Raw genomic sequence first — 25,225 nt, 5'->3', positions numbered from 1 at the left:
ACCAATCGATATCCAAACAGACTTTCACTGCACCTTCAAAACACCCATTTGTAACATCCCAATGTTCAGGCATTCACGTTAATGGCTAAGAGATAATGGGAAATCTAAATTACTCAATAAGGAGGCACCCACATCATCTGCAAGTCGTCTGTGCCTTTGTTAAAGACTTTGACCAGAGGGTTCTCAGGTCAAACTTGAAACAGAAAAGAATGTTACCAGAAAACCCAGTTATCTCTTTGGGTCTTGGCATCCATTGAAATCACAAGAAAAGCTGTAACCTCAAGCAGAAACCTGACTGGGGTAGAACAAAGAAAAACAGGATAGTGAGGTTCCTAGTTCAGAAATGTGACAATGCTGCTAAGAGAAAGCACTTGCAACCACCTTCACCAGTCAAGAGCTTGGAAGAAGCCACGATGTCCTACCCGGCAAACATCTACATTTTCTCAGTGGCCACATGGTCAAAAGAATGATCATATCCTCCTCTTGGAATCAGTCTCACGAAGTCTGCTATTTTCAGTCACAAAACAGAACTAACTAAGATAGGCAGTTATCACAGTGATGTAGAAGCTCTAAATGTCACATTCTCCTTCCATCCATCTCACGAATACGTCCTACAGTCAACAAGTTTGATTTGACAAGAGCCTCTCTGAGGAGCAAGGCAGTTGCTTTGTTTTGGGCAACAAAACAAAACAAAACAAAAAATGGAATGGGTGCCATGCCCTCTCCTGGAAGTGATGGAACCATATCTCCTACTGCCAGTCCCAAAGGTATTCCCAAGTGAAAAAGAGACATTGGTTCCACTGCTCCAAATGTGCTCTCGGTCCAACTTTAGGGCTGGTTCCATAGATGAATTCCATATGGGTTAAAAATGGGGGGTTTGGGACTCCCTTCTCAGTGACCTTTTCAGGGTCATCCATTTCCAGGGATAATTTTGCCCTGAGGGTCCTCTGGGTTATGACAGCTTAGCTCTTGCAAGCAGTATCCACCCTCATGTCTAAAAATTTAGAAGAGGCCAGGGACAGCAGTGATGGAGCTAAGAAGTACCAAGTGAAATGAATACTCTAGAGTCTGGAGGCCTCTTGTTGAGGCCTAGAGAAGACCCTGGGGGACACTGGTAGCTGCTGTCAGTGCTGGAACAGGAGCCAGGGCGGAGATGCAGATTCTGGGGGCTCCTTCCCCCGGCAGGAGACCCCTAACCAAACCCTAGCTGACCAGGTCATCTGGGAATCTTGCCCATGGTATCTTCCTTCTTTGGGCCTCTCTTCCTATTTTCCTCCTGCTCCAGAGACCCCATCTTTATACTTTTGATTCCAAATACTGACTCCTAAACTTCGTTTTTACCAATTCCTTGGTTGGCGCTCATCCATTCCTTTTATTTCTATTCTACCTCCCTCTCTCTTCTGTGCTATGCTACTTTCGAACTCTAAACAGTAAAGGATGAAAGAGAATTTAATAAACCTTTAAAAAGAAAGAAGTGTTATTCCATTCTCTTTCTTACTTTGGCGAAGATTCGCCACCTGCAAGGATGCTCGATCTTGGTGAACCCATTTCTGTTTCCAGACCTTGCTCTAAACCCAGGCTAGAGGAGGGGGAAAGTGGAAGGACAGAAGGCATAACAGGGCACCCTAGGGGAAACAATCATCAGGAGGGACACAACTCTTCTAATTGTACATATGTCTCCTTTCTGGACTACGTTAGGAGGCAAACATCCTAAGATTAGAGATGGTCTTTTACCAGATGTGAAATACACCCTTTATCAACACTACTGTTAAAATTCACTGTGAAGAAAATGATGTTTTGCATTTTAAGAGTCTTTAAAATTGCTGCAACATAACAATGAATGGAAAGTTCAGGAAGATCAATTATGGGTCAGGTGACTTATTTTAAAATAATAGCACTCCAGAAATGCTCTTATTCAAATATAAGAGGAATGTTTGGAATACTGATATATAAAGCAATAAATCCTAATGTTTAAGAGGAAAGCTATCACTGAACTCTCTCTCAGGTTGTAGGTTAAGAAAAGACAAGCCACCCAGGTGTAAGTTAATAAACGCAAAGCCAGTGCACAGGGGTGTCTATTCCCCTTAGGAACTGAACCGAAAAACATTATAAGGGTTTGAACATGAATAAAATAGTGATTAAAAAACAAAAAAGTAATGAGGGGCGCCTGAGTGGCTCAGTCGGGTAAGTGTCCAACTTTGGCTCAAGTCACGGTCTCATGGTTTGTGAGTTCGAGTCCCACATCAGCCTCTGTGCTGGCAGCTCGGAGCCTGGAGCCTGATTCGGATTCTGTGTCTCCCTCTCTCTCTGCCCCTCCCCCGCTTGTGCATGCGTGCTCTCTTTCTAAAATGAATAGACATTAAAAAAAAATGAAAAAAGAAAGTAATGAAACACATGGGTTTATGTTTTACTGAGTAAAACTACTCTTAAGAATATACATTTAGAAGGCAAATGGTTATTGATTTAAATGGAAGAGACCAAAAGCTAAGCAACAACAAAATAAAAGTAGCTGTGCTGTCCACTTGGCGATGTTATATATACAAATTACCTTCTGGGAAAAAGGAATATACTCCGGTGTTAACTACGAGTGCTACTTTAGTCATAAAACCAGTAACTTACGTTTAAAATCTTGACAAAATTTCATCACGTTTGTATCTTTGAATCATGACCATGAATTTACAAGCAAAGGCAGGTTACCTGAGCAGTAAAAACACTACTCTCTGTGCACGTGCAGTGCTAGTCAAGTTAATACTTTTGGATCGTAATTTATTTGTCACTGCAGATTTGAGGGGGTGAACATGATGCATATTTTATCAATTCTCTGTTTAACATTCCACAAGTATCTCCACCACCCTTCCGTACAAAGAATTTTATTTACATTATTTATCAATAACTGCTCTTCACATTTGTTAAGGACAAAGATGACTTTCCACATTAGCAAAATCAGCTGGAATAATTTGCTGCAGCAGGGCTGTCTCCCGAGTCTGAGATGTAGGGTTAAGAGACAAGAATGGCAGAGAGAAACAGTCTCTTTTCCCCCTCAAAGTCACCTCAAATGCAAGGCATATTAATTACATAAATATATGTGGCTGATAGAGGGGAATGAATTTAGGAAGCAGGCTGCCAGCTGCTCCGGCCTGGGTGACTGGCTCCCGGGCTTGGCATGCTGCCACGTGAGGCTCAGCCCGGCCTGCTGGCTCTGCGGAGTGACAGAGCCCAAGCCGCAGGCTTCCCCAGCGAGCACGTCCCAAGGCACGGCGCAGTTACCTGTACACTGCGGGCAGCAGGAGTCCTGGGTGCGCGAGGGGTTCTGGCAGAGCAGTGGTGGGCACACCTCTGTCTCACACAGCACCCGCCCGCTGTGGCAGGTGCACTGCGTACAGGAGTCGATGTTCCAGGTTTCTCCTTCCACAAAGTACTCTCCTCCGGGGGCGTGGCAAATGGAGGGGGTGCTGAGCTCTGGCTTTTGCACCACAAAGTCATCTGGGAAATGACAAAAAAAAATCAAGACACAAGAATTTACTCAACTGCGGTCTTGCCAACCCTTGGAGAAGCTGGTGTTATCTGCTCGAAGGGACAGAGAAATGGCGGTAGAGTATCTCACTCTGTTCTCAGCGAGACGACGGTGAAGAAGTATTCCATGCACAGGAATAGAAGGGGACGGTGAAAGAGCTGGTTTCCAGAAGAGAGGTTCAAGTGGTTCCAGTGTGTCAATGGTAATGACAGAATTCAGTAAGGGAATTAAATCACCTCAAGAGGGACTCTTCCTGTCAAGAAGAGAACAGGGCCTCTTAAGGGATCTCTGAATGTACAGGAAGTGTCTAGAATAACAAGCTCTCATTTACTGAAAGCTTACTGTGGCCCAATTTCCATGCTGTTTTATGTGTGTTGGTTCATTTATTCCTCCCACCAACCTTGTGAAGTAGGTACTGGGATCCTATGTTACATATGAGGAGCAGAGGACTCAAGGTATTCAGGGCAGACAGGGAATTTGCACCCCAACTATGTTTGTTTGGATCATGGATATGCCTCCAGATTAAACACAACTTCCAACCCGGTCTGTGCCCCATCCACTTCATTATCTCTATGATCCTGCGTACGTTTATGCTTGGAAATACATCCTGCTGTCGAGCAGGCCACACCCCTAGACTAGCTGGCAGCAAACGGAGCAGGAATGCTCTTTCAGAATCAACAGTCTGGAAACCCTCACCTGAGACTAAACATTTGCTTGGCAATGTCATCATCAAGAGAGGTAAATGCCCAGAAACTGATGATAACTATGATTTCTTGCCCCAGAAGAGAGGCGATTTTGGTGTCTTGGTGAGATGATAATGACAGAGAGGGAACTCAATGTTGAAAAGGTCTGCAGCAGTACTGGGAGTTGCCCTGAAGTTGTGCTGAGGGAGATGAGAAGTATGAGGACATTAACCAAACTTGTGTCATCCAAATACAACAAGGGTTTCAAGAAGGTGTTGACAGTGGTGAACCCTGCCGAGAAGCAGTCTGGAGACACCATGGCTAGCTCATGCTTGGAGCTCAGTGGAAACTGGGCCCCAGGACAGCTCCCCTGTCTGTGCAGAGATGCTCAGAGCTGGAATCTCTGAAGAGCTCCCATGCTGTTACTTTCAAAGTGATGGTCAGCGTGAGAGTCCACAACTCTGATGAGATACAGTGCTGTGGGCAGATTCCCAGCTAAGATGGTAACTACGAACACAGCTTTGTCTCAGGGGCACTAGGAAAGACTGGAGCTTTGCCCGAGTGGACCGATTAGGGAGAAATGACACACTAGCCAATGCTTACATTCATAAGCCACCAGACCAAACTCTCCAGTGATGAGACAAGTGGAGAGGATAGTAACTAGAACGCAAGTGAGGGGGGACGAGATGGTTTCCAGAGGAGACAAAAACTTTCCCAAAGAGTGGCAATAAGCTAATGCTGGAAAAGCATGACTGCCTTTCCCTTACTGCCTTTTCCTTTCCAAAATGACTTAGAGAGGCTTGCCAATCACTGCCCTTCTCAACGCTGATGCAGAAGGAAGTGGTTGGAAGAAAGCAAGGCACGTTTGCAGATGTCTTGCCAGCTTCTCTGCCATACTCCATGCCTCAAGGAGAACATGTGAGTGGCGGCAGAGATGGGGACAAGAGACAAATGAAGAGGCAGAGGGAGAGAAGGAGAAAAAAACCTGAGAAACAGTATCGTCTGGTGAATCTTCTAGCAGGACAGTTTAGTAGCTACCCCCGAAAGGAAAACAGCTGATCCTTGAATGGGAGAACATATTTAAAACAGGGGTTCCCGAATGCAATACTTCTGGGGTCTCTCATCAGCAGAGTCCAGAAGTGGTAGCCCACTTAAGATATTTGGAGAAAAATATACCTACATACCCACATACACGCATGTTTTTATGCATGTATATCTAGACATTTGCAACCCACAATGATACGTCAATTACTCTGTGTGTGTTTATAGAAGAGTTTTCGCTATCTCTGTAACAGAGAAAACTCATTTTAGTTCCACTGACTTTCAGTTCTTAAATCAATGGTCTATTCTTACTAATGTCTTCGCATTTGAAGCCCTCTGGCTCACTTCTTCACGGAGTACAAGTGGGGCAAAGACGCAGGTGTGTGGTCCATATTCCATACACTGATGCCTAAAATTAAGGCACGGTGGGGGTGGGGGGGATGTGGGGAGCCTGGGTGGCTCAGCCTGTTAAGTGTCCGACTTTGGCTCCGGTCTGATCTCACTGTTAGTGAGTTTGAGCCCCGTATTGGGCTCTGTGCTGACAGCTCAGAGCCTGGAGCCCACTTCAGATTCTGTGTCTCTCTCTCTCTCTGACCCTCTCCCACTCACACTCTGTGTATGTCTCTCTCAAAAATAAATAAACATTAAAAAAAATAAATAAATAAAATTAAGGCACTGGGTCTTCATTGGAACAAATGATTTTTTTCTTCCCCAAAGGGTCAACAGAGTTGTCTCATTACACTGCACATTGACCTTCTGTTTGAATGGATACTGGTGGTTTTTCATATTTAACTAGCAAAACACATGAAAAAGGAAACTTTCGATATAGAACACCTAAGACTCATATGAGGACAAGACAATCTTGTTCTCTACAGGGGTGTGGAGCTGCCTGTCACTCTGATACCTTAGTTACCGAGGGGCCTAGAAGCTCAGAGCTAATAGGGACTCCCCTGCCATGGCAGGCGAAGCTGCCACCCCTCCCCCTGCCCCCGCCCCCCACCTCAGGCCGTGCCTGTCCTGCTGGAGAAAGACAGGTCTCCGGTTCCTGACTCCTGACTGCATCCACGGCATAGGTGGGTCCCTCCACAGGGAGGGATGGGATGGACCGGACGAGAAGGTATCCCGACTCTGAAATCTGACAGGACACACATTCCAACATTAAATGACATCAGATGCAAGAATCGGGAGACTTCATTTCTCCGTGGCCTTCTGACACTCTATTTTACTTCGGGTAAGAGAGTTAGTATTTCTGCGTCTGTTTTTCAAATGAAAAACTGCCTGAGTGCATTTTCCCCTAACTCAAAGTGGCCTGTACTGAGAAAGAAATAATAAATATAAAACTACGTTGAGCTCTTTGGATGAAAGGCACTAGATGCGCTATTATGGTAGTAATTACTGTTATTGACAGCCATAATTCAGACGCCCATGAGTTATATAATCTGGCCTGTTCTTCTAGCAACTTCTCGTGATTACCAGCATTATGATTTTAAATGTTTTGGATGTGTGGTCACTCTAAATATCTCCATTTGGCAACAGTACCACATAGCCATTCATTTAGAAAAGGGCAATAGCCACAGACTTCGCTAATCCTCTCCCTCTCAAATAGTCCTTTATAAATAATACGCTTTAATGGAATGAAGTTAACATCAATCCCCTCCAATTAACTAAAGCACTCAGCCTCAATACACTATCCATAAAATGGAGAGCTGGACTTTAAAGGACATCAGGTCTGCAAACCTTTTAAAAAAAAAATACAGTTCAAAGACCAATGTAATTGAGTAAACCATTAAAAAAGGAGGACAGTAGTTTTAGGGCTTTTGCTTTTTCTCTGGTCTCTGGCTAATCATTGCTAACACCTGGCTGATTTTGTGGCCGTTGTTGACAAAAGCCACAGAGAGCTGAAAAGTGCTCTGGGGGGTCATCCCCGGCAAGACCCCCCACACTCAAAGATGCGATGAGGCCCTGCAAGGCAGAAGTCATTTTGCTGAGGGAGCGCACAAGATGGCAGCCAGCGTTTACCTGAACATGACGGGCAGCACTGTCCCGGATGAATGGTGGGGTTGCCACAGGCAGGCACCGGGCAGGTGATCAGAGCACACATTTCCCGTCCATTGTGACAGTAGCATTCCCGGCACCCGTCATGCCAGCTTTCCTCATTTTTATGATGATGGCCATCCATGGACAGACATGTGCCTGACAGGACAGGTGGCCCGGCTGAAGCAGGGACCTCTGGACAGACAGAAGGCAGCCTGGTCAAGCAGCAGCTACGGCACAGGAGAAACAGCCTGCAGTGTCCTCCCAGGTAATGCTACCCAGCCACCAAAAGTCACGTGTACAAAGGACAGCTCACGACACGGGAAAGGCTCATGAAAAGAATGTAAGTCAATACGCTCTCAACTTGGAAAAAAAAAGAAAAACAGGAAAAAAACTGGCAAATATGTTTCTCTATTGGCGGGATTAGTTATTTTTACTCCTTTCATTCCTACTTGCTCATGTTTTATGCAGTAAACGAGCACTGATTTCACAGAAAATGGTATATTATGTTCCATACATGCCGAATAGCCTCTCTAGAAGTCACCCAATGGGGAAATCCTGGGCCTCTTGAAACTAACAGATTTTTGTTCAATGGAACAATTGAAGCAGTGACTAGATTTCTGTTTACTCTGATCCCTTAAGAACACTGTTAAGGTGGTAACTGTCTAACTTTGAAAAAAAAAACACACAACAAACTTAGGGATCTTTTACTGCTGAGTATGTGGATCACGCAGACAACTAAAACATACCAGAGTGGGTGCTGGGCTATGGGCAAAAGTGGCGGTCAGCGTGCATGTTCACGTGGCTTCAGGGACATCCCGGAAATGGGAAGTCTCAGGGAAAAGGTATACCCAGGCTTCATGCCTATCTAGAGGTGTAGGCTGGCATGTGCTTATTCAGCACGAGTTTAAACTGTCATCGCAAACTGTGTTACCAGAAAACACACAAGCAGGCTGCTTAGCCACACCCACCCGCATGGGCTCTGAAAAGGGCTCTTTGCTGCATCAACTCTATCAAGCCACTCCTGGACAGAGGCAGCCTCTATGGAGGTCAAGACAAAGGTGCTTTAGGCTAACGTTCCTAAGATGAGTGAAACTGAAGAGCTGAGAAGTCACTAATTTGGTACAATATGCTTGGCTATTAGATGTTTAAATTCTATTCTGAGCTCTTATTCCAATGAGACATGAGGAAAAGGGATGGTCCCATGGACAAGTGACATTTGTATCTGAGTAGACCATCATCACTGAAACTGTTCCATTTACATCATGTCCTCCTGTTCTTTGTTTCTGAGTCCTGTCTGCTCTGGGGGGCGGGGGGAAGGAGGGTCATGCGATCGCACTTACCTCTGCACTTGCAGATAAGACAGCCATGACTGTCCTGCTGGAAACCCAAGGGGCAGATTTTACTGCATGGGAGCTCTGGGCATTTCTTACAGCGACAGATGTCACAGCCGTGCTTATTCTTCCTGGGTAATTAAAATTTTGTCAGAGGTCAGAAAATCCAAAAGTCTCAAATGATGCCCAAATGCTCCGATCAAGGGTCACTGAAGTGATACTGCTATGAAGCAGAATGACTTGACTTACGCTCTCCAAAACTCGTGGAGTGATGTGTAATTGGCTCTCTGTGGCCGTGACCGCCACCCACCCATGGCCAAGGTTTAGAATTGCCCAAGTACTAATGTGCTTCTGGGATGTGACCATCAGAACCCCAATGACATGACTGTTGTTTTAATTAGGAAAAGGAGTACCATGATATGAAAAAGACAGATGCATAATGCCATGAACAGGATGGTGAAGGATATATTGTTGGGCACTACTAGAGGCCAGCACTGGGGCAAGAGTCCTTCGTTTGTCAGAGTAGGCCTTTCTCACGGACCACAATCTCTGAGAGATCTCAGACACCAGTACAAATAGTAATGAGCGCTTCACTGAACTTAGGGAAGTCAGAAGGAGAATGTTAAGGCTCCACAGACCTGCCCCTGCTATAGCCAAGAGTGAGAAAGAATCAAAGCTTTGAGAAACCCTGCCATCAGTGTCCGCTCATTGTTTCACTCATTAGAAAATAATACCGACTCAACAGTGCTCCGTACATGGGGTAGGACGGAAGCATGCAAGGTAAAGGAAAAAGACTGCATCAATGATCTTTTTTCCTTTAATAAACTAGAGTGCCTGAATTCTGTGATCAGAAAGATGATGTGAAATAAATAAATATGTTTATGAAATACATCACAGCAGTTTAAGTGGAGGTTTTTTGAAAAGAAAAATTCTTAACAACCATTCCTTATTTTCTCTGAAAGGAGAATGTCACCGTCTATTACAGAGGAGCTCACTTTGTGTCCAACCAGCCACAGAAGTGAGTCTTCTCCTAGGCTCCACATCTCCTCTGCAGGCTCTGCCCTACTTGACTTAATGTGCCTCAGACAAGGAGGAGTTACTCTGTTTACCCTCAGGTTTCATCCCCATTAGCCCTAAGTGGCAACAGTGGTGTCCAACTAAAAACAGAAAAAAGAGAAAAAAAATTCCTGTCTTCATCTTGGATAAATCAAGGAACTCCAAAAGAAGACAGCTCCATGGGAAACCCTCGGTATACCACTGCCCACGTGACAATTAAATTACAATCTGCTAAGTGAAAGGAGAACCGAACACTAGGATCTTATTTATGCCACCATGAGACCAATGAATTAAATGAACTATTCATACTCACGTCAGACAGCATGTCACTTTTTAAGTTCTATTGAGGCTTTATCTGATTTGTTTGTTCACTCCTTTATGTATTATTATCTGTCCATCTACCCACCCAATCCTTCCGTAAGCCCTGGCTGCACACAGAGAGTAACAATCAACTCAGCAGGTATGTATAAGGGGCACTGATGGCCGCCTTCTTCCTAACGCTCCCACATGGTGTCTGGCCAACGTTCCTCCTTCAGAGGGTGTCCTTGAAACACATGTTCTAGCTGAGGCAGTACTCATTTGTCTCTGCTGGTCCACCTGGTCCGCAATGAATGCTCTCACTGATAGGAACATGAAGTGGACCCCACAATCCTCTAAGAGATTTCTCTTCAAGGGGAAGGCTGGACTTGAATGCAGCCTTGGTTCTGAGCTGTCATAATACTGCAGCAGGTTGGCTGTAGTTACTATTACGATAATAACACTTTATTCTACATTAGCAGTGAAGCTAAGAAATAATTATACTTGTGCTGGTATCACAGTCACATTTTAGGATTAAGAACAATGACGGTTTATTTATTTGGGGACTTCCTAAGAATAGTGAGCACTCCTAATTTAACTATCTGATTAAAATTAGATTTAAAATTCTCCTAACCCTGCTAAACCAGAATTTCTAAGAGAAAGAATAAAAATGGTAACTAAAATGCCAGGCAAGAGATGATGGGTCTAAGTCCCTTATAATTACTAGCAATACACAAATATACCAAATTGGAAAGGCAGAAAGACAGGGAAGGGAACCAAGGGAAAAAAATGATAAAGCAAGATTATGACAGGTAAGTTTTTAGGGAACCAACAAAGCTATAAGGGCAGAAAGAGACACTAATACAGACACTAAACAAATGTGAAGTGTCTTTATCTCCTGGGATAATCTAGATTTCCACGGGGTTTGACTCAACAAAGAATACTTGAAAATACAAATCATGGTTCTTATCTCTAAAGAAATTCATAAAATGTACTGGTCCTTAAAGAAAAAGTATGAACTACAGACCAGAACCAAGATAAAATACTGAGGCGTGGCCAATAAGCATGCTCCATATTGCCAACGAGCGGCTGTCCACTCAACTTAAAATGCACATTAAATACATTATCACAAAATAGTCACTGGGGCAGTTATGAAAAGTTGTGGCATGTGTAATACTAGGACCTCATGACAATTCCCCACTGGCAGCGTCCAAAGGCCCTTGCTATGAGGCAGTCTCAGAGAAGAGGCCCAAAGGATAGTGGCCAGAAAGGCTCTGGTCCCTCTGCATAAAAAAGCAAAACTTGAGTGTTTATAGCCCCTTTTTACTGTTCTCCGATTCATATAACAAAGCAAGCACAGATATTCTGGACTCGCAGCATCACTGATCCACACACACACACACACACACACACACACACACACACACACACGAAACAGCTAACAAAGTAAGTGTGGACGTTTCATTAAGTTACAGATAGTTAAGACTAGATCCTCTGAATTAAATACTTACAGGTATCCAAATGGACAATACTTGTCACAGATGATGGGTCTGCACTTCTTGGGGCGTGGGCGGCACTGACAGACCTCACAGCTGTGGGCATCAGTCAGGAAGCCGAAGGGGCAGTCCAGAGTACACCCTCGCTTGAGCCCCGAGCACCGCTCTTCCCCTGTGAAGAAGCACAGAGGCCGTGAGGTGTTGCGGGACACACGGACACTTCTATACCTTCCCTAATCTTCCAGTCTCGCTCCACAGGTGTAAATGTCTCACGTCTCCCGCAGCATGAGGAAGTGGTTAAAGGTTACAGACCTGCTATTTCATGGTTCTCCCAACAGAACTCCGTGCAATACACAAAATGAAGCCCAACTTTGAATAATAGATTTCTGAAGCGCATTCCGGTCTGGTGCTGAAGGGCAGGCTGGTAACTACAGCCTGAGGTGCAGGTGAAATGGAGTGTGATTTTTTTCACGAAATTTGTTCTTATATTATGAATTACCTCAAACTACTGTTTACCGTGTATTGTTAAAAGGTGAGAAGTAGAAACTTACACCCCAAATTTCATTATATATTTTTCTCCTAGTAAATGCTCACAATAACACATGTTCTTAAATGTTCAGAGAGTGTTTTCTTGACGCATAGAGCGTTAAGAAATGTTTTCTCTTATGAGTTTTAGATATTATCCCATGATAGTGCATATTACATGTAGCCTAAAGGATTTCGTACCCTTTCTTTAAAAAAAAGCCAGTCTTACCACATGATATAAAGTGAAACAGTCAGTGTTTCATTTAGATATTTTTTCCCTACCATTGACAAATATCCAGGTATTAGGATAAGCTTAATTGGACACTAAAAAGTCTATGTGGCAAAAATGTCTACATTAATGTTTATCCACTATTTGAAATGTTCAAACTCTCCTCTGTTAGCAGAATTTGGAGTGATGTTTAACTGTCCCCAGTTAATTATAAGATTATTTTGGAGGGTAAGATACTATGGAGATTGGCCAAAGAAGCTAGTGGAGATATTAGCTTTGTAGAAGTCTTCTAAAAAGATTTCAAAAGGTGTGAGATAGGACTTCATATAGGGAATGAAAATGTTCCAGTAAGAAAAGCATGCCTGGGGGAGCACTAAGACAACCTGACGCCTCTTTGTATTGAATGTAGTCTGAAAGTCAACCAAATTTAAAGAGGCTGAGACAGTGATGGCAAAAGTACAGCAACTTTGGGGGCGCCTGGGTGGTGCAGTCAGTTGAGCGTCCAACTCTTGACTTCAGCTCAGGTCATGATCTCGCGGTACATGAGTTTGAGCCCCGTGTGGGGCTCTGCACTGACAGTGTGGAGCCTGCTTGGGATTCTCTTTCTTTCTCTCTCTCTCTCTGTTCCTCCCCCCCTCCCCCCCAGATAAATAAATAAACATTTAAAAAAAAAGTACAGCAATGTTTGATTCCTGCTCTGCATGGACTGGCAAGATGGGAAGCAGAAACTATTTTTGTCGGAATAATAAATGAATAGGTATTTTATATGGACACCTTTTAAGCATAAATATTGTAAATAATGCATAGGTTACTAAGAAAAACAGAACATGTGACCCTCTGCAAACAAATCTTGTAATCTAAAATTAAACCTTGAACTACAATTAATAGGTGAGATGCGTTCATGTTTTACATAAATATTTTAAGATAGAATCTTTTGTGAATCTTAGCTGGCAAAACGCGAATATTTAATTTGCTATCTTTTATGGAGAAAAATGTGATTTATGGTATAATTTTCTACTTTGTCCTGATCATAAACCTTTCATTACACATATTTAATATAACCCCGTGGGTCTGTATCATACTGCGAAGCAACTGATTACTAATTTGCATCCTTAAAAGTGAAATTCTAAATGGCTCATTTAAAAATTTGTAATTATAGGATTTGAAAGGTCATCAGTTTTCATCTGTTTCCATCGTTAAGGGATGATGAAGGAGAGAGAAGACTTCAGAGCCACATTTCTTTCTCTGACAATGAAATAGAAGTTGTGAGTCCATTTTTCTATCACATGAAATTTTAAGTCATGACACCAAGCAAATTATGTTGGCATGAAACAGAGGAACTAAAAACGCTCTGAGAACGTCCCAGAGTCAGAATCCCTGGGGATTCAATTCCTTTGAACTTTGGATTCAGTGCATCTTTGTGCCTTAATATTTTTCTGCTCCTATAAAAAAGATGTTTTTCCATAGACTTCAATCTAGACTGGTTTTCACTCTTTGCAGGTTCCAGGCTCTGAGCTGTCAGCACAGAGCCCAATGCGGGGCTCAAACCCACGAACTATGAGCTCATGACCTGAGCTGAAGTTGGATGCTTAACCAACTGAGGCATCTGGGCACCCTAGACTGGCTTTCACTCTGAAAGAAAGTTGTTCACCAAGCTGAAACTAACTGATAAAAGCTACATCAGTCTGGAACTACCTCTGCTCTGCAATGGAAGAGCATTTCAAACAAAGGCTGCTCTGTTTACACAAACACACAGAGAACTCACAGACAGAAGATGGGCTACGCCACCTAGGGCAGGATGCTCTAATGTCGCCCTGGCTTGGGACTGCTCACTGGCCTGTTCTAGACTGGGCCTGTCTCGCTTCTGTTCCCCTAACAGAAGGAGGCTCTAGGGTGGGGCCCTATTTTCTTACTTCTACAGCCTGGGTGCTACGACGGCATTTAGAATGGAGTGAATGAACATGAATCGATCGACGTTCTTGCTATTTATCCCTCCACTCTCATCAAGGCTGCCATATTAAGAGAAAAATAAACAGGTCGAAAAAACTTACTCTGCTAGTATTTAAAGTCACCTAAAATACCGGCACTTGGTAACCATCTCAGAATACCATCTTCTATTATTTCTTCTTCTCAGAAAGAAAGAATATTAAAGACAGTAAGGTAGCCCTAGATCCATGTATCAATTATGGACTTTTCTTATTAGAAAGGTACCATCAAAGCAAACTTTTACATAAAGAGCAGAACAAAGTACAAATATCTCATTTATGAATGGGTGGGGGGGGAGGGTTCAGTTTGCTTGAAAAGCTTTGGTACATCACTTGAGGCAACATGAAAGAAAGAATGGCGGCTTTATGTTCATAATTTTTCAGCATTATGACTTTACTATGATCTAAAAATTCTTTCTAATCCACAGGGGAAGATTCCTGAAGAGAAAGTGATAAATGATGGCCAAGTACAGAGCCTGTGCATTACGGCTGGTCGATAACAGCCACGTAGGAAACTCTGTTTACTCTGGAGAAAAAGCGCTGTTTGTTCCCAGGGCCGAAACGTGACACCACTGAATCGGTTCTTTATCACAAGTGAAAACCACGTAACTGCATGTAGCGCGCCACATGACCATGACCCTGGGGCTGTGCTGCACTTCTCTGTGGCGGCTCTTCACACTCCTGGATACCGCCAACTCCCACTAACCTACCAGTTAAGGGCACCGTGAAGCCCCTGAGACTATTAAATAAAGAAATGCAACACGACAAACAGTTGTGCCAATCTTGACTTTGGTCTTTAGTTATTACTTTGGTTCTGAGTTACAATGAAAACATGGAGACTGCTTCCCTGTATTTAATGCTACAACCTTTAGATATTTGATTCAGATATATATTTCGTGAAAAATATGAAGTCTTTTTCTTGTTGCTAATATTCTATGTCTGCATCAGTTTCTGAATAAAAGCATTATTAACTCCTAGAATTACAGAATGTTAAAACTGGAAGAGAAATTAAAAATAATCCAGTGAAAACCACTTGATGTAAAGACGTGGAAAATAAGATGCCAAAAGATGGATGACATTTAATTCATTTGCTACATAAAGTTCGTATAGTGAGCTGAAGTGTACTGTGTATATGTGACAGCAACAGACATTTTTGGTTAAAAAATAATGTTATTAACAGCTTATACCAATAAGTGTTAGGTTACTAATAGCACATCTAAATGATTTTGGTTTTAACTTCTGTTGCGATAGTACTTAAACATTTTCTACCATATTTCTTGTCCTTATTCTGAATAGGAGAAGATGAGTCGGGGATCATTTAAATTCTCTGTGTGCCTTTGATGTATGACTTTGTTGAGCAGTGTTATAAGAATATTATCTGTTACAGGTTAACATAGCAAAGCTGTAGTGTGTTCAAACAACACAGTATTTGGTCCTATACCTTCCATGAACTTTTTGGAAGACTCGTTACCACCGGGTTTTGATTTCAATGGAAAAGTGGTTATGTATATAATATGCTTGGTTATGTTGCACTATTGTTACAGCATATTGGCATTATTACTAACATTAGTCGAGGCTAAGGCCCATTTTTATCTTTTCATATCCCTTGGCATAAGATGGGCCATCAACAAATGCTAGATGAAAAAAGAATGAACGAACAACAAAGCAATGAACAGGGGAAAATATTGATTTGGCACTGGTCTTATTTTAAGAAATCCTGATGCCAGGGGTCTATATAAACAAGGTCTAATCCCTAACAGAACACTTAGGTATGAATGGTTGGGGCTACTGCATGTGAAACGGGCTTTAGCAGGATGCAAAAATAAATAAATAAATAAATAAAAATAAATAAATAATAATAATGTAAGGGAGAAATGTAAACAAAATCAATACTTATCAAGTAGCTGTAATGGAAAAAAAAACACACTTATGCCATCTTTTACTACAAGGAAGATTCCTTTTTCTAAAACCAGGTGAAAGAGAATGAAAATATTCAACTGCTAAAATTAAAAGGTAGAAGAAAAGCTGTTTGTGTGAGTGTCCTCAGAGAGCAGGAAGAACCAGAGCCAGGTCTGTGTTGGAACAAAGGAGGGGAAGCTGGGGGCTTTCCACTTCAGCTGGCTTGGGCTGACTCAGAAATGGATCTGTTATAAAACAGCTACCATTTTCTGTAAACAGAGTAACAATGCCCATATGCCAGCGAGTAAAGCTAGCTTTGCATTCACTGATTGATCCGGTCCTGAAAACAACCCATTAGTTAGATATTATTATCTGCCTTCTACAGATGAGGACACAGAGCCTCAGAGAAGTAAAGCAACTTGACCTGACCAGCTAGATGCAGGTCAACCTGGCGCAAGAGCCTGGGAGGACAGCTGGGCATGTACGGTCACAGGAGTCTGACAACTAAGGGTCTGACAGTTTGGTTTACTGTGACTCACATCTAAAAGGTGTGGCTCCCTAAGGTGTCAGGATTGCTAACGGGAGGGGAGTGAGAACAGAATGTTCACTCTAAGACTAGACTTCTGTATGATATAGACAAACTGACAAATTCTACTAGGTGTTTGATTATGGTCTTAGGTATACGGTGGCAGCAAGTGAGATAGCAGAAGAGTGACCTGGGTCAAGAATCTTGGTGTGACAAAAGGGATACGTGGTCAGAACAGCAAGATCTCAGAAAGGGATCTCAAACAAGAATGATGCCCAAAGGCATCCCCAATTCTGATGGCTCCTGGCTTGTTCACTCAAACACCCTCTGCTGAGTGTCCAGTGTGGTCCTGGGAGATGGGTCAGTTATTTCCCTCCTCTGGTGTGGGCATGTGCCTGGGCTCTTCTATAGGACCAAAGCTTCCTCTTCATCGGACTTACTTTTTTAAGTTAAAGAATTTGACTTGAAATGGTGATATTTCATTAGTGTATTGGTTGTAGGTGGTTTCTTCTTAGGGGTGATCTTGCATTTTACTCATGTTTGTGGCATTAACATCTAGAACTGTACCTAGAACTCAGCAGGTGCTCTATCATATGAGGCAAAGGAAGAAAGGAGGGAGAAGGGAAGGAAGAAAGACCAGAGATCCCTGCAAGCAAACAAAATTTGCAAATAATGAATGCTGATCAAGATTTCTACGTAAAAAAATGTTGACACAAAATGGAACACTCTCCTGTACATATTTCTTCCTCCACGTTAATGTGATGGAGGCTCCCAGCACGTAGTGTGCACGCATGTCCCTGTTACAAAGCCAGAAGATGACACTAACATGAAGACAGGCAGAAGAGAATTTTCCTAACAGTCTCACTTTGCAAAATGCCACTGATCCATTTTTAACTTGCTTCAATGACAAATGAAGGAAAATGGTTTCCTTGGGCTTAACTACAAAGGGTTCCTTATGAAGGGCTGGGGGTCTTATATAAGCATAACCATGTTCCAAACAGCAAAGCCCAGATGACGGCGGTAGGTGGGGAGATCAGGCACAATGAAATCTGTATTTTTAGACTTCAAAAAGTTCAGAAAAAAATTTAGGTATGCTCCCTTGATCACAAAGGTGTGCAGCTCAAGAGAGCTGAGAAGTATTAAAATATGAACTCTTCACAATACAATACCAATGATCTCGATGTTAGAAAATCTACGTTGGCCAGTGAAGCAAACACATGTGAATGTCAAGGCAGCTCCCTAATGAACTCAACTTTCCAAAGGGAGGTGATGAAGGCAGGACAGCCCCAATGAGTGGAGGCTTCTAGGACATTTAAAGGTGGTAACAACCACAAGCACAACAACGGTTCTGTAAACTGCATTTTAGCACCAATTCCATCAGGCAGGCACAGTGATGGTAACACTGACAACTGAAAAAAACTGAATTACTCAACTGTGATTTTCTGTCTTCCTCATCAGAAGTATTCTTATAGAAGAAGGCATTGACCAATTAAGGTTAAGAAGACATAAAGCCCAAGATAACTGATAAATCAGAAAGTGAGCATCTATATACGTTAAATAATTCCAAGCCTCTGAGCTCAGGATAATTACACCCAAAGGCTCACGGAGAACCTGCTTATTATAGAAGTATGGTCTATGTTTGAGAGATCAGAGAGAATGGAAAGAGATTTCAGAAAACTAAAGGAGGTCGCCAAATGTTAATTCCAAAGGGACAGAGGAGGGGTGCCTGGATAGCTCAGTCGGTTGAGCATCCAACTCTTGATTTCGGCTCAGGTCATGATCTCAGTGTCATGGGATCGAGCCCTAAGTGGGGCTTTGTGCTGAGGGTGGAGCCTGCTTGGGATTCTCTCTCTCTCTCTCTCTCTCTCCTTCTGCTCCTCTCCCCTGTTCATGCTCGCTCTCTCTCAAATAAAAAAAATTAAAAGGGACAAAGGATTCTAAAACTACAGAAACCAAGCTTGACATTCATGACTGAAAATTCTGTGGAAAGAACTGTTAAACATATGATTTGTGATATTTAGAAAAGAAAGCAATGACCACCGGTAGCAAGCATAGGTTCATGAAGAACAAGGCAGGCCCCATGCACTTCACTTTGTGTTTCAAACAATTTCCAGCAAAAGGGTGCTGCAAATATAATGCGTTTTGATTTCAGGTAAGATACAGACAACTGTTTCACGAGATGATCGGACATGTTGTTAGCTGAGTAACTTCACTGAAAGAGTGAGGATTAGGGTTCAATGCCATTCTGCAGGAAGGTCTTTAGTGCTGTGTGGCTCTGTCCTTGGTTCTGTACAGTTTATTCCAGTTTGACAGTTTGCGTGAGGACACGTAAGTTATGCTTATCACATTATCAAGATTCAAAAATATTCCAAACAGTTGGAAAATGGTTTAAAACTTTCAGGATAATTTCTTATTTAATTTGGCCCTATATTTGTATCCTTTAAAAAAAATCAAATATTCAAATGTGGAACGCATGGAGAACCACCTACCAGCAGCCAATGTAAAGGACACCCAGTGGTGCTAGCTAGCTATACTTGTAAACTCAGTATTACCCAACAATGTGCAATTCAAAGAGCTAATGCAAACTCAGGCCACACAATAGCACTGCATGGATCAGACCACATTCTAAATGTTCTATCTGTTTCTGGGCCACACACATTTACATAAGGAAAATGACATATTATGTCAAAAGATGGAAAGGACTAAGAAAGTTCAAAAACCCGTGTCACGTGTGGAATGGCTGAGAAGACTGAAAAGGCTTATTCGATTAGAAGAATCAGGAAGATTAAAAATCATTTTAAACAAGAAGGGCAATTTTTCCCCCCTCTGGAAGCAATGCAATATACTTGCTCTCTAAAGTTTTGGAGGTCACGCACGACCTGGAGGCGTGACTGGAATCTACATATGAGCGAGCTGGGATCAACAGTGTGAAGCACATTCTAAGAATTACGGCTGCCACACACGGACTGTGTCACCCTCTGTGTGGGTGACCGCCTTGTCATCGCATGAGCCCAGCAAAGGTGTTACAGAGACAGCCGATAGGTGGTCGGAAAGAGGAAAGCCGTACCCCAAAGGCCTAAGGGCTGCACCCATGATGCAGTGGGACATGCGGAGTATCTGAACACAATGAAATGGGGGTGAAAACCAAGAGAAAGGAGAACCTCTTTTTCCCCAAATGACTGTGCATCTGTTTAAGTACAAATTTTTCTTTTCTTCTTTCAGGTTGCTAAGGGAATGCCTCAACAGGAATGAAAGAGATATTCAATCACCTAATATGCTTTGACAATATCACATGAGGCTCAGAAAAAGTAAAAAGTGCCGTCTTTGGCCGTCTACTTACTGTTTTTACACTGACAGGTTCGACAACCATTGTGATCAAGTTTGAAACCGTAAACACAGTCCTTCTCCGTCAGCGTGCAGTTTGGTAACTCCCCACATGCAGGTGGATCAATTGTGATGTAGGTTGGTTCTAATAATAATAATAATAATAATAATAGAAAAAAATCAATGAAACATATGATTACCTCTTAGACGCTATTCAACCTTTGAAACCACACACTACTGCAGTTGCAAAAAGAAAAATCAATAATTTTCATCAAACCCTAAGCTTTCACACTTTCATAATGTTCGTAAGCCCTGAAACAGAAAGATTTTTATTTAGATTTTTGAAAATTCCCAAACTTTATTTTTTACATTTGAACAATTTATGTATTTTTTGGTACCCTTACATAATACTTCCCCGTGGTCACCACTACAGAAAGCAGAGGGGAGATGTTAAATCAATTCCATGTAAATTGTCAACTTCTCTTTTATTTCTTCCTGATGTTTTCTGAGCGATCTATAAAAAATCAGGACATAGCTTCCAACGGTCCACCAGCTCTTCATTTTGCTACACTTCTGAAATCTGGATTTCCTATCATTTATGTGACACTTCTTCAATTATTACAGATGATATGATGGATCACAGGGACTGAGAACTTATCCTCGGGGCCCAGGGCTTATGGGAGTGGCAGAGTTAGACACAAGCAGTCAGCAGGAAGAGCGAGCAGCCCTTCTGGGAAGAGATGCACAGAAGGAACCAAGGCCAAGGGTGAAGCTTTACCTTCCCTGCCATGTTAATAATGAACTGTCCTGGGTCATAAAAGTAATTATACACTTATGTAAAGTGCATAACGGGTCTGTACAATGTTTGCAATGAATGTTCTTCATAAACGCCTTCAAGCCTCATCCCACGCCAGGGAGAGGAGCGCTATCATTTCCCCCACTTTATGGGTGTGGAAATCTAGGATGCTCACATGTCCCAGATCACAGAGTAAGTGATGGGCCCAAGACTCGAACCCAGGCATTCTGGCTCCAACGTCACAATCTTGGCTTCTGTGCAATACAAGGCCCACTGTAACGGTTCTTGTTTTGCAGTGTGGATAAGGGGCAATTTATATAACGTAAGATTTTGGGAAGGGTGCTGACAAAGGGAACAGGGCCATAGACATAGTTCTGTATCCTCTTTTTAATCAAAAGATACTATGAACTTCTTCAGAGTAAGCGGGTTCTCACAATCTTTGTGAAGAGCTAAGTACGGAATGTCTGTACCTATGTTTCCACAAATGGAAAATATGAGGTGCAGAGAGGGTGACTGGCTTATCTAAGTTTACATAGCAACCCAGTAGCAGGCTGGGAATAGAACAGAGGTTCCTGACCTCCTGTCCAACACTCTATCCATTAGTTCACACTGTCTTCTCAAGTTTCATCTCCAGTTACCATGGAAGAGAGACTAAAATAAGGGTTTTAGCTGCCACTGCTAAGATCAAGAGTTCTAAATTTTTATCCATCTGCTAAAAGAGGCCGATGATTCAGCGCTTCACAGGTAGCGGGCAACACTGACTTACGCAAGGGATGCTTTGATCGGCATTCTCCCAGTACAAATACGTATGAAGAGGGTATAGTACATTCTCTATTTTTACTGCAACATGGTTTGAAGCACATCTCCCTGAAATTTTTATATAAACTTTCCACTGCCGTAAAACTTCTGGTTTCCCTCCATCACTAAAGTATCCTTTCTCACAGGTAACTGTAAACATCAAAAAGTAGTTCTAAGTTGAGGCAAGTTTTAAGATACAGTGAATTAATTACAGCTGTGCTGCCTTCTTACATTCTTTTAAAATTTACTGTAAACATCTCTGGTTTTCAAAACTATATAGTTTTTTTTTTAATCACTACTGTCACTAGTCACCCCAAATAAGGATTCCATTTCAGCTTTCAGCCACAAGACATCCAATGTTTTGTCAACATCATCCTGACCACAAACCTAAGACAGAACAGAGGAACTGTATCACCTTTAAGTAACCATGCTGTCGATTATCCCACAGAAAAAGGGGTTAGGTCTATGTTCTAGGGTGATGAGAGCAAAAATCAGGGCTGGATTCTGAACTCTCTGTCCAATGCTTTAGGGAATGGCTGATGGGTACGAAATGTTTTGAGTGTGTCTACACGGGCCAAACAAAAGCTTGTATTCTTTACTGACACTTAAGTTTGTGAAAAACTTTTGCTTTAGAGAACGTATTATGGAAAAACATATATTCGGGCAGATTACACTGAGGCTGGAAATGCATCATGGAATTTTACTTTCAGTGAATTTTAGGGATTTATTAAGAGAATTAATAGTGAGGTACATGCTATTTTTGATACTTATCATGATTAATGGATGAGATCAGAATTGTGATCTGTGGCTAGACAGGAAAAGGAAAAAGTAACAGAGTTGTTGGGGATCAGAACAGCAACACTGACCTGAACAGTCCCACACCTTATCCAAATAGCTTCGTCAGCTAGGGTGTGTGTGTGTGTGTGTGTGTGTGTGTGTGTGTGTGTGTGTAGTCATGGATGTACATCAAGCACAAATTTCTCCAGGAGAGGAAATACAACATTTTCCCTACATGTTTCCCTACAACATTCAGGATAATAGCTTTTGCTCAGTTTAATAAGTTAAAAGAAAATGCATAGAAGGGCTGTTTAGTAGGTGCTGGTCCTGAAATGCTGCATTGTAAATATTTTAGATAAAACAAGTCCTACTGGATGTCTTCCAGGACTCAGACAATATGGTAGAATGCAAGAAGCAAAAAATTTTCTGCCTTTAACATTGTATTTCCCCTTCATTTATGATGCATTAGGTGGAAGAAATTGGGAAGTATATACATTTCAAATTATGTCTCCCTCAATATTTAATATTAAAACACAGAAAAACTCAACAAAACCATTTACTCATGAAAATTGTCAATTTACTTGAGAGCTATTCAATTTCCACTCAATAGGCTAGGCTGAATACAACAACACTCACTGTGATATATTCAATACAGACAGAAGTCTAACTGTTTTTAGAAAGCATTTTAACATTTGTCATCTCGTTTCAGGACATTTAACAAGTAAGTAGTGTTTTCCTGTTCAAGTACAAACTGGAACAAATTTTAAAAGCCTTTTGAGGGGGGCGATGCACGATTCTGGGGGGTACTTACTGCTGGTGTCCTAGGTCACTGGAGGAAATGGTGATCTGTAAGAGACACATGCGTAGACAACTAGCTGTCTAACATTTCATCTGAAGTCATGCATTACCGTTCTATTACCTTCCATCATTCTCTCAACATTTTAGTGCCTAGTGTCCTACCCTGTGGGCCCTCTCTATACTAGAGTTCTGTAAGAACAATGTCACAACAGGAATATGCAACTACAAGTTAACTAGCAATAAGTCTGCTATCACCATAAACGGATCTGAGACTTTTCTCTCAGTCAGTCCAATACACTCACATGTAATCTCTGAAGTGGTCCTATTACTAACACCAGAGCAGTGTTTTGAGAAAGAAAGACTACTGCAATTCAATTTCTTATTCCAAATAATGAACCCAAAGTGAGACCCATGGGATACCATCTTGAATTAGAGCGTTTAAAATCAACGTTACATTTACAGTCCTTTCAGGGCAAGATTGTTTGCAAAGTTCCTATCCAAGGAAGTTCTTTGGTGTGGGAAGAGGGAATTTTAAAGAATCTAGAATTGTGGTATCATAGCATGATTGTTTCTAATCCATATACATCGAGAAGCTCGAGGAGGTGTTAGTGAGGTTTGGGAAATGTGCATGCAGCTTGTTAGAGCATTTTTAACTATGTGTATCAGGAACTGCTATTATCTCCCAGTTTCTCTGAGCAACAGTGTTCTCAATATGGAGGATATCCTGATGAGTCTTGGCCCCAAGACCAGAAGATTCTCATGTAAATCCTGAGTGTCTATGCTCTTATATGACATGGGAAACGGTATTGAAGTCATAGTCCAGAACGTACGTGCCTTTCTAGAAGGATGATGGCGATGCTGTACCCTCGGCAGGTTTGGGGGTTATCTGTTGAACAGAGTCTTGCTAAGACTTTTGGAGACACTGATGCATCATGGTAAATGGTGCCTGTCACATGGAGCAAAGAAAACTGTCCCCCTTCAAACCCGTTGGGCGGAGATGTGTTAGTGGGCCCCTTTCACAGGAGAGCAATGGTCTTGGGTCTCCTCACTGAGGAGAATGAGAAAACACTTGCACAAACGTGGGTATCTGGCAAGGGGAAGTTCAGAGAAGTACTGCTTACAGGATCAGCCTGAAATTCCATCTCATCTTGTATTGAATCAGCTGAGGAATTAAAGAAATACCTTAATGTCCTCCAAAGGAAGAAGGCTTGAAACAGCAGGAATTCATTGTCTTTGGCTACAACTATTTCTAAAGGGAACCCTGGAACAGCTTCTTTGTGGAGAAGAATTCTAGAAATATTTTCTGAGCCTAGAAGCAATAAAGAACAAAAATGGGTGTTTGTTACATCTACATCCAGTTTGCTTGCTGTTTCCGACCCCGCATCTGAGTGGGGGTCGCTGCTCTCCTCAGCCTGTTTTCCTCAATGATTTTCAGAGTACCTCACACTGTCCAGAAGAGCTATTTTTACAAGAACCCTTGGGGTTGTGTCAGGAGTCCAGATGTTCAGTCACCAATTCTTATCCTAAGTCTTAGAGAACAAAATTCTGGAAGGAAACCTATAATATGCAGTAACATAAACACATACTGCTTTTTAATTTTACATTTATTTAAAATTTAGGAATAGCTATTTTTCATATCTCAGGAAGCCCAACAAAAAAGTCCTTTACTAGTAAAAATATTTCCAGGAAAACATTCATATTTTTTGAGATTCCAAGAGCCTCACAAACTAGGTTTCTGAAGAACACCACCAATATTTTACATCGATGTTCAAGTATTTCTTAGGAGCAATTTTATCTACTCAGTGGACATGGTAAGGCACTGTGGTCATAGTTAATCCGATCAAGAGTACAAAGTTAAAATAAAATCATTATTTTAACTCCTAGGCCATAGTACTAGACTGTAAAATAATTATATTTGATTATTCAGGAGATACAAATGTGTTAAGCAAATCTAAACTCTCCACTTTTTTGCTTTTTGTTATTTTATTTTACAGAAAATTCTCCACAAAGAAAAGGAAGAAGATGAAACCCATTTAACCTTGTAAGATGTTGATATAAAGTTTTAATGACAGTCCTTTCGTCCTGTGAGATAGTTTAACATACTCGGGACAGC

The 25,225-nt window shown here is 41.9% G+C and overlaps 1 protein-coding gene across 6 annotated transcripts in view; it reads right to left on the bottom strand.

Moving 5' to 3' along the window:
- Nucleotides 1–25,225, bottom strand: part of CRIM1 (cysteine rich transmembrane BMP regulator 1) — a 194,203-nt gene that overhangs the window by 32,815 nt on the left and 136,163 nt on the right. For 4 of the 6 annotated variants that reach the window (XM_040496503.1, XM_040496502.1, XM_040496500.1 and 1 more), the window contains 5 exons: nucleotides 19,960–20,088; nucleotides 11,471–11,627; nucleotides 8,616–8,737; nucleotides 7,258–7,467; nucleotides 3,268–3,483 (listed from right to left, as the gene is read on the bottom strand). In XM_040496503.1, coding sequence (XP_040352437.1) covers nucleotides 3,268–3,483; nucleotides 7,258–7,467; nucleotides 8,616–8,737; nucleotides 11,471–11,627; nucleotides 19,960–20,088 — 834 coding nt within the window. The remainder of the gene's footprint in view (nucleotides 1–3,267; nucleotides 3,484–7,257; nucleotides 7,468–8,615; nucleotides 8,738–11,470; nucleotides 11,628–19,959; nucleotides 20,089–25,225) is intronic. The other 2 variants (XM_040496499.1, XM_040496498.1) reach the window with 2 other exon arrangements.

This window comes from Herpailurus yagouaroundi, unplaced genomic scaffold (assembly GCF_014898765.1).
Source record: "Herpailurus yagouaroundi ecotype Mexico unplaced genomic scaffold, PumYag 188, whole genome shotgun sequence".
NCBI lineage: Eukaryota > Metazoa > Chordata > Mammalia > Carnivora > Felidae > Herpailurus > Herpailurus yagouaroundi.
The sequence above is the reverse complement of the archived record's forward strand: the minus strand, read 5'-3'. Positions and strand labels throughout refer to the sequence as shown.